At 45.5% G+C, this 14,840-nt stretch overlaps 1 protein-coding gene across 6 annotated transcripts in view; it reads right to left on the reverse strand.

The window, feature by feature from the left end:
- Positions 1-6,480: 6,480 nt before the first annotated feature.
- Positions 6,481-14,840, reverse strand: part of DCTD (dCMP deaminase) — a 117,241-nt gene continuing 108,881 nt past the window's right edge. For all 6 annotated transcript variants that reach the window (XM_043893647.1, XM_043893648.1, XM_043893651.1 and 3 more), the window contains 3 exons: positions 11,454-11,570; positions 10,029-10,125; positions 6,481-7,752 (listed from right to left, as the gene is read on the reverse strand). In XM_043893647.1, coding sequence (XP_043749582.1) covers positions 7,674-7,752; positions 10,029-10,125; positions 11,454-11,570 — 293 coding nt within the window. In that variant the 3' untranslated portion in view covers positions 6,481-7,673. The remainder of the gene's footprint in view (positions 7,753-10,028; positions 10,126-11,453; positions 11,571-14,840) is intronic.

Genomic DNA, 14,840 nt, shown 5'->3' on the forward strand with positions numbered 1-14,840 from the left:
AAAACTTTTTTAAAATTTGTTTTAATTTCTAATGTGGTATCATTATATTTGTAAAGGATCAACTGCAATAATGAAACAGGAATGGAAGTATCCAGACAGTCTCCCTTGGCACCTAAGGGAGCCCTGAGTCATACTTGTGGCCGGTGAGACAGAAGGGAGTATCTGCTGGGAGCTTTGGGGGAAGCTTCTGCTTTCCTGATAAAAAGGACAGGCAAGAGAGGAGAAGTCCCTTGTTCACTCCTCCTCCCATCTTCGCATCTTGTACTTAATGGGGATGCTTGGAGCTTGACAAAACAAGCTTTAAGACATAATGCTGAAGTTAGCCAACTAAAAAATAAAGAAGAAAGCCCAGATCTTTGAGCGGCTGCATCCACTCCAGCAGATAAAGTTATTATGTGAGAAAAATAAATTATTTGTTTAAGCCATTGAGAGTCGGGTGTCTGTTCCTTATAGCTTCGTATGTTACTGATGCCTGCTTATTCAGGAAAAATGAGGGAAAGGCAGGAGAATAAACACAAAAGGCTGCATGTCATGCATCGGTGTGCAGAGGAAGCCATTAAATACCAAAACACCCACCTAAAACCTGGACCAAATGCAATTTTTAACAATACCAAAGATGTAACAGTCTTCATTAACAAAAGGTAAAATAACGCATTCCCTCACCAGTAAGGATCCTGTAGTGACTTAAGACCCGATAAGGTCAAGGCATCCTCTAATCAGATGGGTTTACATGGAAACATCATCTCTGAGGTCCTGCCAAAAGCATACATTACTGCCAGCTTCCTAATCCAAAACCATATATAAGAATGCTTTAACTGAAACTCAGAAGTTAAAAATAAGACATTTAAATTGTTATCTCCCTTCTCTCTCAAAGACAAATGTGCCCATTAACCCCGGACGCTAACAGGAAGATTTCTTTCTCTTGCATTCTGTGTGATCATATTTTTTCAAGATGTTCACGAGGAAATCGGCGTGGCAAAACTAATTTAGGAAGTTGGCTTCTGATCAGCTCCTTCACTGAATTAAAGTGCAATCAGGGTCGTAACTTTTAAATGGAAATGTTAAACGTGTATTAAATACATCTGTGTCAGGTACAATGCAAAGACGTGGGTGGGACGGGAGGCAGTGTGTACAAAGAAACAAGACAAGCTCTGGTGGAGTTAATCATCTAGTTAGAACAGGAAGAGATCACTGTGAAAAGTTAAATGAAATGTCTCAATAGCAGTTCTAGACAGTAGAAGAGATGTCATAAAACAGTGCACGATTCACTGCCAAAAAGATTGTTGCTGACGATAAGTGTTGTAGGATTGCAGAGAAGACACAGATTGCTCCCAGCTGGGGAAGGCCAGGGGCGACTTTACAGACAATGCAGGATTCCTGCTCAGTCTTGAAAGAGACATAGAAAGTTGTGTGTTGGCAGAGGATGCAGAGTAAGAGCCTCTTAGAAAGGCTGGTTTAGGGTGGTCCGGTGGTTACAACTTCAAGCTTCCACTGCAGAGAGCCTCGGGTTCGATCCCTGGTCATGGAATTAAGATCCAGCATGCCTCAGAATGTGGCCAAAAAAAAAAAAAGGCAGGCTTATAGAAAAAAATAAAATAAAAAAATATATATATACATATGAGGAATATTCCAGGATGTCTGGGTGACCTGTGTAGGAAGGGAGGCAGGCCGGGACCCATGTGGATGATGCCAGGTTGTAGAGGAACATCAGACGTTCAAAAGAAGGTGGCAGAAAAGGTGGGAACAATCTACAATTCCATCAACAGACACGGAGAAACACAACGTGGTGTGCAATGGAGTATTATTCAGCTTTCAAGAGGAAGGAAGTTCTGACACATGCTGCAGTATGGATAAACCTTGGCTACTACGCTTGGTGAAATAAGCCAGTCACGAGGAAAAAATTCTGTATGATCCCACTTCTAGGAGGTTACCTGGAGTAGTCAAATCCAGAGACAGAAAGTAGAATGCTGGTTGCCAGGGACTGAGGGGAGAGGGGAGTGGGGAGTCACTATTCAATGGGCACAAGAGTTTCAGGTTTTTGTTTTAATACTGACATTTTATTTGGCTGCACCAGGTCTGAGCTGCAGCACCAGGGATCTTCCATCTTCTCTGCGGCATGTGGGATCTAGTTCCTTGACCAGGCATCGATCCTGGGTCCCCTGCATTGGGAGTGCAGAGTCTCAGCCACTGGACCACCAGGGAAGTCCCAAGTTTCCGTTTTGTAAATAAAAAGACTTCTGGGGCTGGATGATGGCGATGGGCACTCAAAAAAATGTGAATGTTTTTAGTTATCACTGAATTGTATGCTTGAAGATGGTTAAGATAATAAATTTTGTGTTATGTATATTTTACATTGTAAAATGTACTTAAAAACAGAAAAGACTAGCAGCTGGCAGGTAATGATATGGCCTGGGCTTCAGGAGGGAGTACAGGATGGGTAGGAAGCATTCACTTGGCTGCTGGCCTCCAAAAATAAGAGCAGCATCGTTTTCAGGGTCCAGGCCTAGAGCTGTGGGTTCCACCTAGTAATAGCTGAGAGGGGAGCAGGTGGTGTACAGAACTCCACTCCAATTTTCTTTGGAAATACTGAACGCAATTTAAATTAATGAAGGACCTTAAAAATCTTTAAAAATATCTGACTTTGGAAGTGCAGTTAGAGCCAGGAACCTGCAGACACTCACTTGTGACCCTGGCCATCTCCCCACCGGCCTTACTCATATGGATGTGGACACTTCAGACAACTCGATCCAAAGAAATTAAACCGCAGGTTGCGTTTGCATGGCTCCGGCAGGTGGAGAGTGTTATTTAGCCTGAGATCGGCAGAGCTGGGCTTCATCTAACAAGCCTGTATCTTCTCTGACTCTAAACGAGGAAGCACTGGAGAACCCACCTGATACTTGGTTGCGCGCTCAGCTACATCAACTCTTTGTGACCCCATGGACTGCAGCCCGCCACTCTCCTCTGCCCATGGGATTTCCCAGGCAAGAATACTGGAGTGGGTAGCCGTGTCCTTCTCCAGGGGATCTTCCTGACCCAGGGATCGAACCTGAGTCTACTGCATTGGTAGGATTCTTTCAATTGAGCTACCTGGTAAGCCCTGATATCTGGTTAGGCACTCAACAGAGATTTGGAGATTGATCTAGTCTCACAAATCAATGGGCTTTTAGCCCCGCTCCAACAATCTGAAAAATGAACCAGCTCCAGATCTTCCAGAATTCTTGGGCACCCTTCATCTAAATGGGATAAACGTGATCCCAGCTCCCAAAGCCCCTGGCCCAGGGTTGCTTTGCCAGCTTCGGCCAATGCTAACCTCTCATCACCATGGTTCCTGGAACTAAGCAGAGCACAGACCTTCTCATGGACAGCCTGGTCCTCCCATGGAGCTTAAAGGTCGCCCTCCTGACTGAGGACTTGCAGAATCTACCACTTTCAGAGTGAAGTGAGTGAAGTCGCTCAGTCGTGTCCGACTCTTTGCGACCCCATGAACTGTAGCCTACCAGGCTCCTCCCTCCATGGGATTTCTCAGGCAAGAATCCTGGAGTGGGTTGCCATTTCCTTCTCCAGGGGATCTTCCCAGCTCAGGGATCGAACTGGGGTCTCCTGCATTCCAGGCAGACACTTTAACCTCTGAGCCACCAGGGAAGCCAAACTTTAAAAGAAAAAAAAAAAAAAACCAAGTGAACTATGAGTGTGAAAACGTCTCACCAGCATCACCCAAAGGAAAACTACCTGCCCTGCACTCTCAGGCTCTCCTCTGACAACAGTTGATTCTCCAACCTAAATATTTTTAATCCTCAGGTGGATATGGATGTTGGAAGATCAAAACTTATGCCTCAGGACTTCCCTGGCGGTCCAGTGGTTAAGACTCCCTGCTTCCATTGCAAAAGATGCAGATTCAATTCCTGGTCAGGGAACTATAATCCTGCATGCTGCATGGCTTGGCCAAAAAAAAAGTTTAATTAATTAATTAAATAAAAGAAATAAGCATATTAAAAAAAACAGCAAAAGAACCCCCACAAAACCCCACTTCCTCTAGAGGCACAGAGGAAGTATAGATACTGGTCATACAAGCCTACATTTTTATTCAAGCTCTTTTCAGCCTTTTTTTTTTCAGCCTTTCTTTTTATGCTTGTTTCCTTATTTTGCTTCATTTTTAATTAAGGAGGAAATGGCTAATATCTCTGATCACTTCCACTGCTGGATCTTGCTGGGCTTCATAAGTCTCTAAGGACAGACCCTTTGAAAAAGGAAGAGAGAGCACAAAATGTGTCAGGGAAATGGAGTTCCTATCATTTCCCTGAGAAATTTTGCCTGAAATTTTGCCTTTTAAATGGAGTTCTCCTACCATCAGTTCCGTGAAAGATGGTTTCCTTATTGTCATTTATTACCCATGACAGGCAGCAACACTGCCTCCGAATCAGCCTCCATTCACCACAATTATCCAGCCGAGCCTGAAAGGCAAGAGAAGGCTCAAAACGCCTTCCTTCTGGAATGCTGTTCCCAAAGGCAACAGTTCAAAGCAAACCTCTATTAACTGGAACGCTGACATCTACCGAGTTCTCTGGACAGAAGATTCTATGGCTCCGACAGTGATACAGGAAACTAACACGGAATTACGTGCAGTCCAGTCACTAGGAAGTTCAGCAACATGGTCTATACGCGGACACTTTATATGCCCACCCATGTGGGATCACCACCACACACACAACCCACCAGACGATCAAAAGACGTGCTTCCTTTCTAGCAAGGATCCTCCCTGTTAACCTCCTCCCAACAAGGAAATGAAAAAAATAAAAACTACTTTCACTAAAAATGTAACAAAATGGGACAAAATATAAGACATTATCAAAATTAAGCAAGTTAGATGCACTACAGTCATTCCTTGGTATCCTAGGGGATTGGCCCCCAGGACCCCCGAGGATACCCAAATCCATGGGTGCTCAAGTCCCTTAGATAAAATGGTGCAGTATTTGCATATAACCCATGAATATCCTCTGTATAGTTTAAGTCCTCTCTAGATCACTTATCATACCTAAGTAAATAGCTGTAAATATATTTACAATATAAACCTATGTATGGGCAAGACCTCGGAGGTATTTAGGGTTCGGTCCCACACCAGTGAAGCAAGTATCACAATAAATTGAGGCATGTGCTTTTGGCTTCTAAGTGCACACAGAAGTTATGTTTACACTATACTACAGTCTATTAAGTGTGTAACAGCATTATGTCAAAAAACGCATATCTTAATCAAAAAATACTTAACTGCTAAAAAAGGCTAACCATTATCAGAATCTTCAGTGAGTCATGTTCTTTTTGCAACAGTAACCTCAATGATCACGGATCACCACACTAAACATTAGTAAAGAAGCTTAATATATTGTGAGAATGATCCAAACGTGACACCGAAGTATGAAGTGAGCAGATGTCAGTGAAAAAACGGTGCTGACAGACTTGCTCCAACAAGGGTCGCCCCAAACCTTCCATATATATAAGAAACACAGTATCTGCAGAACACAGCAAAGAGAGATCTGCCTGGAAATAGATGGACGTGGCAAATTCAAGTGTTGCTTTTAAGAACTTTCTGGATTATTTTTTCCCGAATATTTTTGATCTGAGGTTGGTTAAACCTGCATGTGTGGAATCTGTGACCACCGAGGGCTGACTGCACCGGATACCAACCCCCAGGCCCATTCACAGATGTGACGTAACAATGACATGTGCCTATGTGCTCAGTCGAGTCCGTCGTGCCTGACTCTGACTCTATGGACTGTAGCCCGCCAGGCTCCTCTGTCCGTGAGATCCTCCAGGCAAGAATACTGGAGTGGGTTGCCGTGCCCTTCTCCAGGGGATCTTCCCAACCCAGGGATCGAACCCATGCCTCTTACATCTCCTTGCCTTGACAGGCGGGTTCTTTACCACTGACACCATCCTTGCCAAGAGGGCTCACAACTCATTTACAGCAACATAAAAATCTTAACCTAATTGTCCATCTTTAACTATCTGTACTGATTTTTTTGTCTACATACTTTTTGTTTCATGCATTTTACAGCAGAGGGCGGGGGTTCGGAAGAGATAATAGAAGGAAAAAAAAGAAAACTGAGGAAAGTAAAGGAGATTTAAAGAAAGAATGCGATACGGGAACAGCAGGAAAAGCCAGACTGGAGACTGGAGGATTCTGGAATGGAGGAGGCCCTGGGACTGGTCAGCTGGCTGAGATGACCTGTCGGCAGCCGCACCTGAGACAGGGGCGGGGCATGCTGGGGGACAGACGGGGAAGAGAGCCGGCCTGGGCATCTTCAGTTTCTGGGTCCATGGAGACGCATCACCCATCAGCCCCCGGGGAAGGCACACAGCATTGGTGCTTCAATCTGTTCTCTGAGCATGAAAATACATGCAGTGTGCTTCACAGACAACCCGGAGATGACAGAAACGGAGTCGATCACATCATTATAATACAAAAATGAACATACCTCGGCGTGGTGGATTCTAATACGATTTTAATAACGTTGACAAGGAGCCAAATTACAAATGCCCCAGAATTTGGCGTACAGAACCTCAGAGACAAAATAAAAACTCATAAGAGGAGAGTCTTTTTAAACGATCACAATCTTTAGGATGAAGAAACCATTTTCTCGACGAAGGTACTGAGCACATTTACTAAGAATTAAATGAGATTAAAGACAAGGTGCACTGTGACCCGTTCCCCAAACGGCGGTGATTAGGAAGGCGAGAGTCGGGCCGATGATGAAGGCAGGGCGCCAGGCGCACATTCGAGCTCGCGTCACCAACAGACCTGGACGAAACGGAAACCTGCTCCCGTTTCACTGATGGGCGAGGAGGGCAGCCTTGGAAATGAACCGTGGTGGTACACAGGGCAGCAGTGTGTGCCCGCCCCTCCATCCACACAACCCCTCACCCCGCAGGGCGTGGACCAGGGCGAGGCAGGGAGACAGGCGGCCTCCTCCAGGAGCAACTCGTTACTCAGAGACGCTAAGGTAAGAGCTCCGCATCCCCCACAAACCAAGAGTGAGGAGCTGGAACAACAGGGGTCCCCAGCCCCTAGAGGGACAGGGTGCCACCACCCCGGGGGTGGCAGGACCGCAGAAGTGAAGAAAGAAACCCCTGCCTCAGCGACACTCATCACCCGTCAGGATGAAGGTGCACCCCCTCCAGGACTTCTGGGTTGGGGGGGGGTCCCCTCAACTCTCCAGAGCACATGCCTAAATGCTACGGTTCTATGGGGCTCTCTCTTCCCTGCGAGGGCATCACATAGTTTGCTTCATTTGGGCCAGATGTTCAGGTCAGGGTGTCTGCTCATCTCGGAAGGAACACAACCGCAGTTATTTGTTTCTTGCCAGCACACGTGGTGTTGAAGAGGGGGGGTGAAACAGTGGAGGACACACGGCTGACCCCCTTCTGCAGAGCCACCGGTGAACCAGGAGACAGGATGGGGGCGGCGCCTTTACTTTAAACCCTAAATCAAGAGTTTCAACAGATGCAGATTCCATGAGACAGGAGGGTGAGTCGGGAAGACTTGAGGTTTTATACTCTTTAGATGTCGACTTTGGCCGTCCCGGTTATTAAAAAGTTACGTGTAACTTCAAGATGAGACGCATTAGCAGCTTCTTAGAAGAGGATAATCCCAATCTTCGGGAGATTTAATGAGATGGCGCTCACTGCAGCTTCTGATTCGGCCTGCTGTTAATTGAATCAAAGTCAATGACAATCTGGCTGCACTTTGGTGTGAATTTCCTAAAGGTAAGAAACAAAACATAGAAAGACATTATCCAGTGAAGACTTAGAGCCATTTGTTTACTTTGGCTTAACCTACATTTTCTGCAGGGAGGGGAAAAAAAAAAATTCCCTGGGACTCACTTGATATTTTGTCTCTATAGGAGCCAATTAGAGTGTACCATATGGAGAGAAACAGGGACAGGAAAAGACTAAAGACAAAAAAAGATGCATGGGGTGGCTTGGTTTGTGTGTTCATCAGCTGGCTGAGTTCATGAATTACTGAGGAATCAGAGGATTTCTAACAACTTAGCTGCACGGCATGACATCCGATGACTAGTTTCCCCACCAGATTTATCTTATTGTTTAGGAACTTTCTGCAGCCAACCTGCAATCGCTCTAAAGCAAAAAAAAAAAAAAAAAGAGTACATTTTCTTTTGCTCTTGTGCATAGCCAAAGTCAGCCAGCTCTAATGAAGAGATTTTAAAAATCATGTTCTATAAATGCAGAAGTAAAATAAACTCATGGTTTTTTTTTTTTACTCATTAATGTATCTTCTCAAAAAGGTAAAAAGAACATACTTGAGGGCTAAACATATTCTTAAAAAAATCAGTAAACAGTAAATATCTAATTATTGTTGTTTAGTCGCTAAGTCGTATCTGATTCTTTTGCAACCCCATGGACTATAGCCCGCCAGGCTCCTCTGTCCAAGGAATTCTCCAGGCAAGAATACTGAAGAGGGTTGCCATTTTCTTCTCCAGGGGATGTTCTCATCCCAGGGATCAAACCTGTGTCTCCCGCACTGGCAGGCAGATTCTTTGCTGCTGCTGCTGCTGCTGATTTAGTTGCTTTAGTCATGTCCAGCTGTGCGACCCCATGGACTATGGCCCACCAGGCTCCTCTGTCCATGGCATTCTCCAGGCAAGATACTGGAGTGGGCTGCCATGCCCTCCTCCAGGGGATCTTCCCAACCCAGTTAGATTCTTTACTACTTGTAAATAATTTGTGTCTCATAGGCACAATAGTCCAAGAGATTCATTACATATAACCTATATCCCTAAAGAATCCAAAAGGCTAGCCATGTTACCAATTATAAGGACCCCAGTTGTGGACCACAGATATATAAAGGAACATCTTCAAGAGTTTTCAGTCTAAAAGAAGTTTCTACCAGAAACCAAAAGTGGTTGGACTAACTTGCAAGTAACATGTACCTCCCAATATCTGCATAGCAAAGAAAGGCATACAAATCTCAACAACTTTAAATCCCAACTTAAACTATTACTGTAAAAAGAATTCCCAGTGTTCCAACCTAGCAGGTTACTTTCACCTTAAATTTTTTATGCCAGAGTTGTTATGTTACATCTGCAAAATTCAGAAAGGTTTAATGCTAATATAATAAAAACATGTGAATTTTAAAATTTCTCACTACCAGAATAATTAGTTCAAGCCCTGGGAAGCCATTAATATTAAAGTGTAATCATTACACAGTCTTCCAATACTTCTGTCACGACCCATTAAAATAGACCCTGAGGATAATCTTTAGAGCTGTAACTCATCGTATTTAAAAAGATGCTTCCTGTATCCAGACAAAACTCTAACCCCAAAAGAGACACATACCCCTATGTTCACAGCAGTGCTATTCACAACAGGCAGTACATGGGGACAACCTGAATGTCCATCAAGAGAGGAATGAATAAAGAAGATGGGGTAGACATACACGATGGAATACTACTAAGCCACAAAAAAGAATGACATGAGGTTACATGGATGCAACTAGAGATCATCCAACTATGTGAAGCAAGTCAGAAAAGAGAAAGACAAATATCATATGATATCACTTACACATGCAACCTAAACTATGACACAGATATCCATGAAAGAGAAACAGATCCACAAACATAGACAACAGTCTTGTAGTTGCCAAGGGGGATGGCACTGGGGGAGAGACAGCCTGGGAGGTTGGGTTAGCAGATATAAGCTTTTATATATGGAACGGATAAACAACAAGGTCCTACTGCGTGGCACAGAGAACCATATTCAGCATCCTATGATAAACCATAAGGGAATATTAAAGAAAAGAATGTGTGTATATAGATATGTATAACTAAATCACTTTGCTGTACAGCGGATATTAGCACAGCATTGTAAGTCAACTATGCTTCAATTAAAAAAATAAAAGATGCCCCCAAGTGTGGCAGTCAGGCCTCCCAGGCAGAAATTAAACATCAGACAAGGTCCAACGTGCAGTCTTCATCAGGCTCTTCCCGGTACCTTCTCCCCCAGCGTCTCCCACTCACCTGAAGGAGACCCCGGCCATTTCAAACATGAGCCTTGCAGCTGTGGTCTCATTGCTGTCGTGGTATTTATCAGACATGAAAATGACTTCTTTTATACCTTCAAAGGCAACGATGGAAGAAATCTCATTATGGGCACGCAGAGACACGGCAACAGGCACGCGGAGAGGAGCCCCAGGCGAGTCTGGAGAGCCACGCTTCCTGAGTGGACCCGCACGCGCCATCCGGTTACTGACACCTGTGTCTGCTGCTTTCAAATACAGCCGCGGACGGATTAGATGTCATCTGCCCTCCAGTCTTTATGGATTTTTTTTTTAATAAATGCAAAATGAAAACATGTCAAATAGTCAAGCCTTGATCCGATTAACAAATTTTCTTTACTGCAGGCAATTGAATATTCTTTTTTCACAACTTAACTCAAGAGGCTAGTGGGGGTGGAAGAGAAGGCTGACACAATCAGAGATGAGGACCAGCGTGCTGCCAAGTAAGACTCTGCAGACCAGTTCAAGCCAGCAGACCAGTCCAAGGCAAAGGGCCCACCTGGTTTCCTTCCCTGTCTCACCGGGCACTTCGAGCATAAGGGGCAAGAGTCTGGAGGGCATGTGACACGTCACCTGCTCAAGGGACACCGGAAGCGGCTCTTCCCACGCACCCGCCGTCACCTCTGTGCTTGAGGATGGCGAGGAAAACTCACAGAGGACGGTGCACGCCAGTGAGGAAGCCCACGACATTCCTTAACAGAGACTCTAGATCCTGAACCCCCCAGACCCCTTCTGCTCAGAGATCCACGGGCTTGTGATAAACAGCCCCGTTAAAGCACACATCTGGCTAACATGATAAGTCTTTAAATCTCAAGCCGAGAGCTTTATGGAGATAAAGTGTAGCTGAATCTGAGATGTGACAGTTTGAAAAAGGTGAAATATTCAGCACACAATGGTACAGATTTATGGTAACCGTAACGTGGGAAAAACCTGAAGTCGGACCATTTGAGTCTTAACGACGTTTATATGTAGAAAGATGTTTAGGTCCCAAGCATCTACCACATATTAGAGACAAATTAAAATTTCATATAGAGACTCCCAGCTGACCTTGTTTCTGACAGAAGTTCACTTCTCTCCCTCCCCCTAATCTATGCACAATATGTCAGAAAATGGTAACCTGACAGTAATTATATGCAATGCCTGTGTTGTTTTTCGGCAGCTTGCAGTTTAAGAAGTTGCAAACTAAATTAAAAACATGCTAAGAATCACAGAGGATGCAATTAGTCTTAGAATACCTGGCACCGTTCAAAAACAAAACACGGGAAATACCTTGCAAAGTTGATAGTGCAATTAATTTAGATCGAAACAATGGTGATTTAAGATCAAACACATCTGCGTTGAGCAGGCAGAGATGCAAACGCGACAAATGGGACGGCCCGGGTCCTACCTGCCTGGATGATGAGCTTAGCACATTCATTACACGGGAACAAGGCGACATACATGCTACAGCCTTTCACGTCTGCTGAGTTTTTGTTCATAATGGCATTCAGCTCCGCGTGGCACACTGCGGATTGGAAGGAGAAAGAAAAACTTAAGACGGCACGCTCACGAGGAACTTGCTGATGGTGTTGAGGCATCCCACTCGCCCCTCTGAAATAACACAGACGACACTCGATTTTTCAAAACCTGATTAGAGACGGAAAGCACTGAAAAACGAGCGCCACGTGGGCTGACGGGATGGCGATGAGCAGTGAAAACCGTTGACCGCAGCAGCTCTGGGCCTGTGGGCACCCAGAGCAGCCAGGAGGGGCCAAGGTCAAGTGTCTTCACCCACCCCACGCAGAGCAGGAGCTCACGGCTCCAAGAGACCCTGGGGATGGAACTGCCAGCATCATTTGTGTGTTGATAAGCACACGTGGGGATACTTGCCGGAGCCATTAAAAGGGCAAAGAGCAATTTTAAGAGCAAGAGAATCAGGAAGTGAAGCTAAGCATTTCTGTCCCCAGGGATCTGCTGCCCCATATGGTTCTCAGTCCACACACCCTCAAGAAAAAGATCAGCGGATAACCAGCAGTTTGTCACCTGAACGAAAAACATCCATTCACTTAACGACCATGGAACGTCGAGTTCTTGCTATACAGGTCAGTGACCCCAATCCGTGATCTAAGGGCATCCCCAGGCTTGACTGAGTCCAGGGTTTAGGAGGCCCCCTCCTCTCCTGTCCTGTACCTGTTGCAGCCCACCCAACTCCCCAGCTACGTGATGAGCTCTTCCCATCACCTAACCCACAGGGCTTAGCAGAATTCACCACTGCAGTCTTCACGCCAGAATCCTCGGCCTGCTTTGTCAGGCTGCTGTATTGCTTTCTAATAACATCACTTAGGTTTCTGGCTGCATTATCTAAAATTCTTCTCCTTCTGGTTGTGATTTGCAGACTTGCCTGCCCACTGGAATCCCCCAGGGAGGACACACCCACGTCTGTGTCCCACACCTGGACACTGTGATGGTCTGGGCTTTGGAATTTTTGAGATTCTCTCTGCAGACACGTTGAGGAAGCATTGCCTTAAATAATCCTCTCGTATCTGCAGATGGACCTAACACATTCCAGGCACACCAGTGCTAGATAAATGTTTGCTGAATGAATTACCATCCGGCCCTGGTTCAAATCATACAAAACTCCTAATTCTTAATATGGGGCCTTCCAAGGTCTCCCCCTGCATCTCCAACTCATCCACCTTCTGCCCCGAGCACCTTCTTCCAGGAGCCCTGAGGCTGTAAAACTAAGAATGCTGCTTACCAGTCGGTTCTACAAGATCAGGTCAGCAGCCGCTGGAGTCACTGACCTGCCGTGCGCCCTGAAAGGAACTCAGGACAGAGCACAGGCGCAGGCAGTCTGCTCTGGGAAAGCAGGCAGCGCCGGCCCTCAGACAGTCAGAGACATCTCTCGGGAAAAAATCAGGTACCGATTCCAAGAAAATATTTTGATGAACCCGGATTCATGAATCTTCCCATACTTCAGTTCAGTTCATTTCAGTTCAGTTCAGTTAATTTCAGCTCAGTCGTGTCAAACTCTTTGCGACCCCATGGACTGCAGCATGCCAGGCCTCCCTGTCCATCACCAACTCCCGGAGTTTACTCAAACTCTTGTCCATTGAGTTGGTGATGCCATCCAGCCATCTCATCCTCTGTCGTCTGCTTCTCCTCCTGCCCTCAATCTTTTCCAGCATCAGGGTCTTTTCCAATGAGTCAGGTCTTCGAATGAGCGGCCAAAGTATTGGAGTTTCAGCTTCAGCATCAGTCCTTCCAATAAATATTCAGGACTTAGGAAAGCACTAAACTCATTAACTGAGATACCTGTTCCTCATGACTGGCTTATACCGTATGCTGATGGCACAAACTCCTTAGCCAAAATCACGTATACCCAGACCTCCTTCGCTACCTCTTCAGAGCTGCTCCTCAACCTACCTGAGAGGCTGAATCCTGGGCTACAGTCCTCAGTAAGACCCTGAATAAGATTCAACTCACAGCTCTTACATTCTGTGTTTTTCTCTCAGCCAACAAGGCCTTAAAACAAGAGAGGCCTGAACTCACGGCTCTCGTGTATTTGAGCCAGGGCATGCTCGTTCAGTCAGTGCACTTTTTTTTTTTAAATCAGTGCACTTTTACTGAGAGTCCACTCTGGTGGCTCAGACAAGACACAGACCCCGCTCCACTTCCTCCCCAGGCCTCCCGTTTTCGGGGGACATCCTCAGTGTCCCTGCAAACCCTGCAGCAGCTCTGCAATGCTGCAGGCAGAAAGCTGGCCAGGGGCCTCTCGGGAGATGTTGAGGGGCACTCATTTTAGCCTATGAATACCACGATTTAGCCGCGTGTGGAAATGAAGTCTCTGGCATTGTTAAGAAAATCTAAAGGGCAAAAAAAAAAAAAGGCTGTGCTTCATCAGATCACAGCCGGTCAGAGAACAATCCTGGCTGACTGCAGAGGGACGGGAGCCTGGCTCCCCGAGGCTCTGTGCTGAAAACCCCGGGGTGGGGGGACACTCAGGGCTCTCAGGGCATCGGCCTGGGAGGGGCCCCCTTAGCCCCATTTCCCTCCTGGGTGACCAAGATGTTCCCAAGCTGGTATTAACACTTTTCAGTGTTAAAAACAATTAGATGCAATTGTTTCTTTTACTTCCCCCTTGAGGGCAGAGCCCAGTCTTTCAGGTTCTCCGGTAACTCCCCTAGAGCCCAATGTTATGCCATGAACATAATGGGTGTTAAATATTTACTGAATGAATAAAGGAGAGAGTTCAGATTCCAATTATTGATGGGGACGTTGGGGAAAATACAGAAGGTCCTCTTAAATTCAAATATCAAAAATATGCTTTCCCCTCTAATGACTATTTTTTGATGGCGCTGGTATTAATATTCAGGACTGCAGTTTCTGAATCTGTTAGGAAACACTAGGATATGGTCTTCTTTTGCCTCTCTTAGAAACAGTCACGTTGAAACTACCTTCTTCTAATTCTTTGGAGGCAGTCTGGGGCAAAATTTGACATTATGTCTGGACTCATTAATGAAAATTATCACATGAAACAGATTCTCTTGGGCGGCATCCGACATCCCTGTATCAAGGGTAGTTTATAGAAGTAACACACAGGACTATAAAACAGACTTCCTGTTTCTTAACTACAAAAATCACAGAATGGAGAATACAGAGCTTCTTGTTAGAGAAACAAGAGGTCTCCCGGGCATTTAAGCGGCTAAGTGCTGGGCACACGTGAGTAAGGAACAAGTCACAATCCACCATCCTGCGTGTTCAAAACCAGACAAGACAAAAATGAACCCCACGC

Source organism: Cervus elaphus, chromosome 32 (genome assembly GCF_910594005.1).
Source record: "Cervus elaphus chromosome 32, mCerEla1.1, whole genome shotgun sequence".
In the NCBI taxonomy this organism is placed as follows: Eukaryota; Metazoa; Chordata; class Mammalia; order Artiodactyla; family Cervidae; genus Cervus; species Cervus elaphus.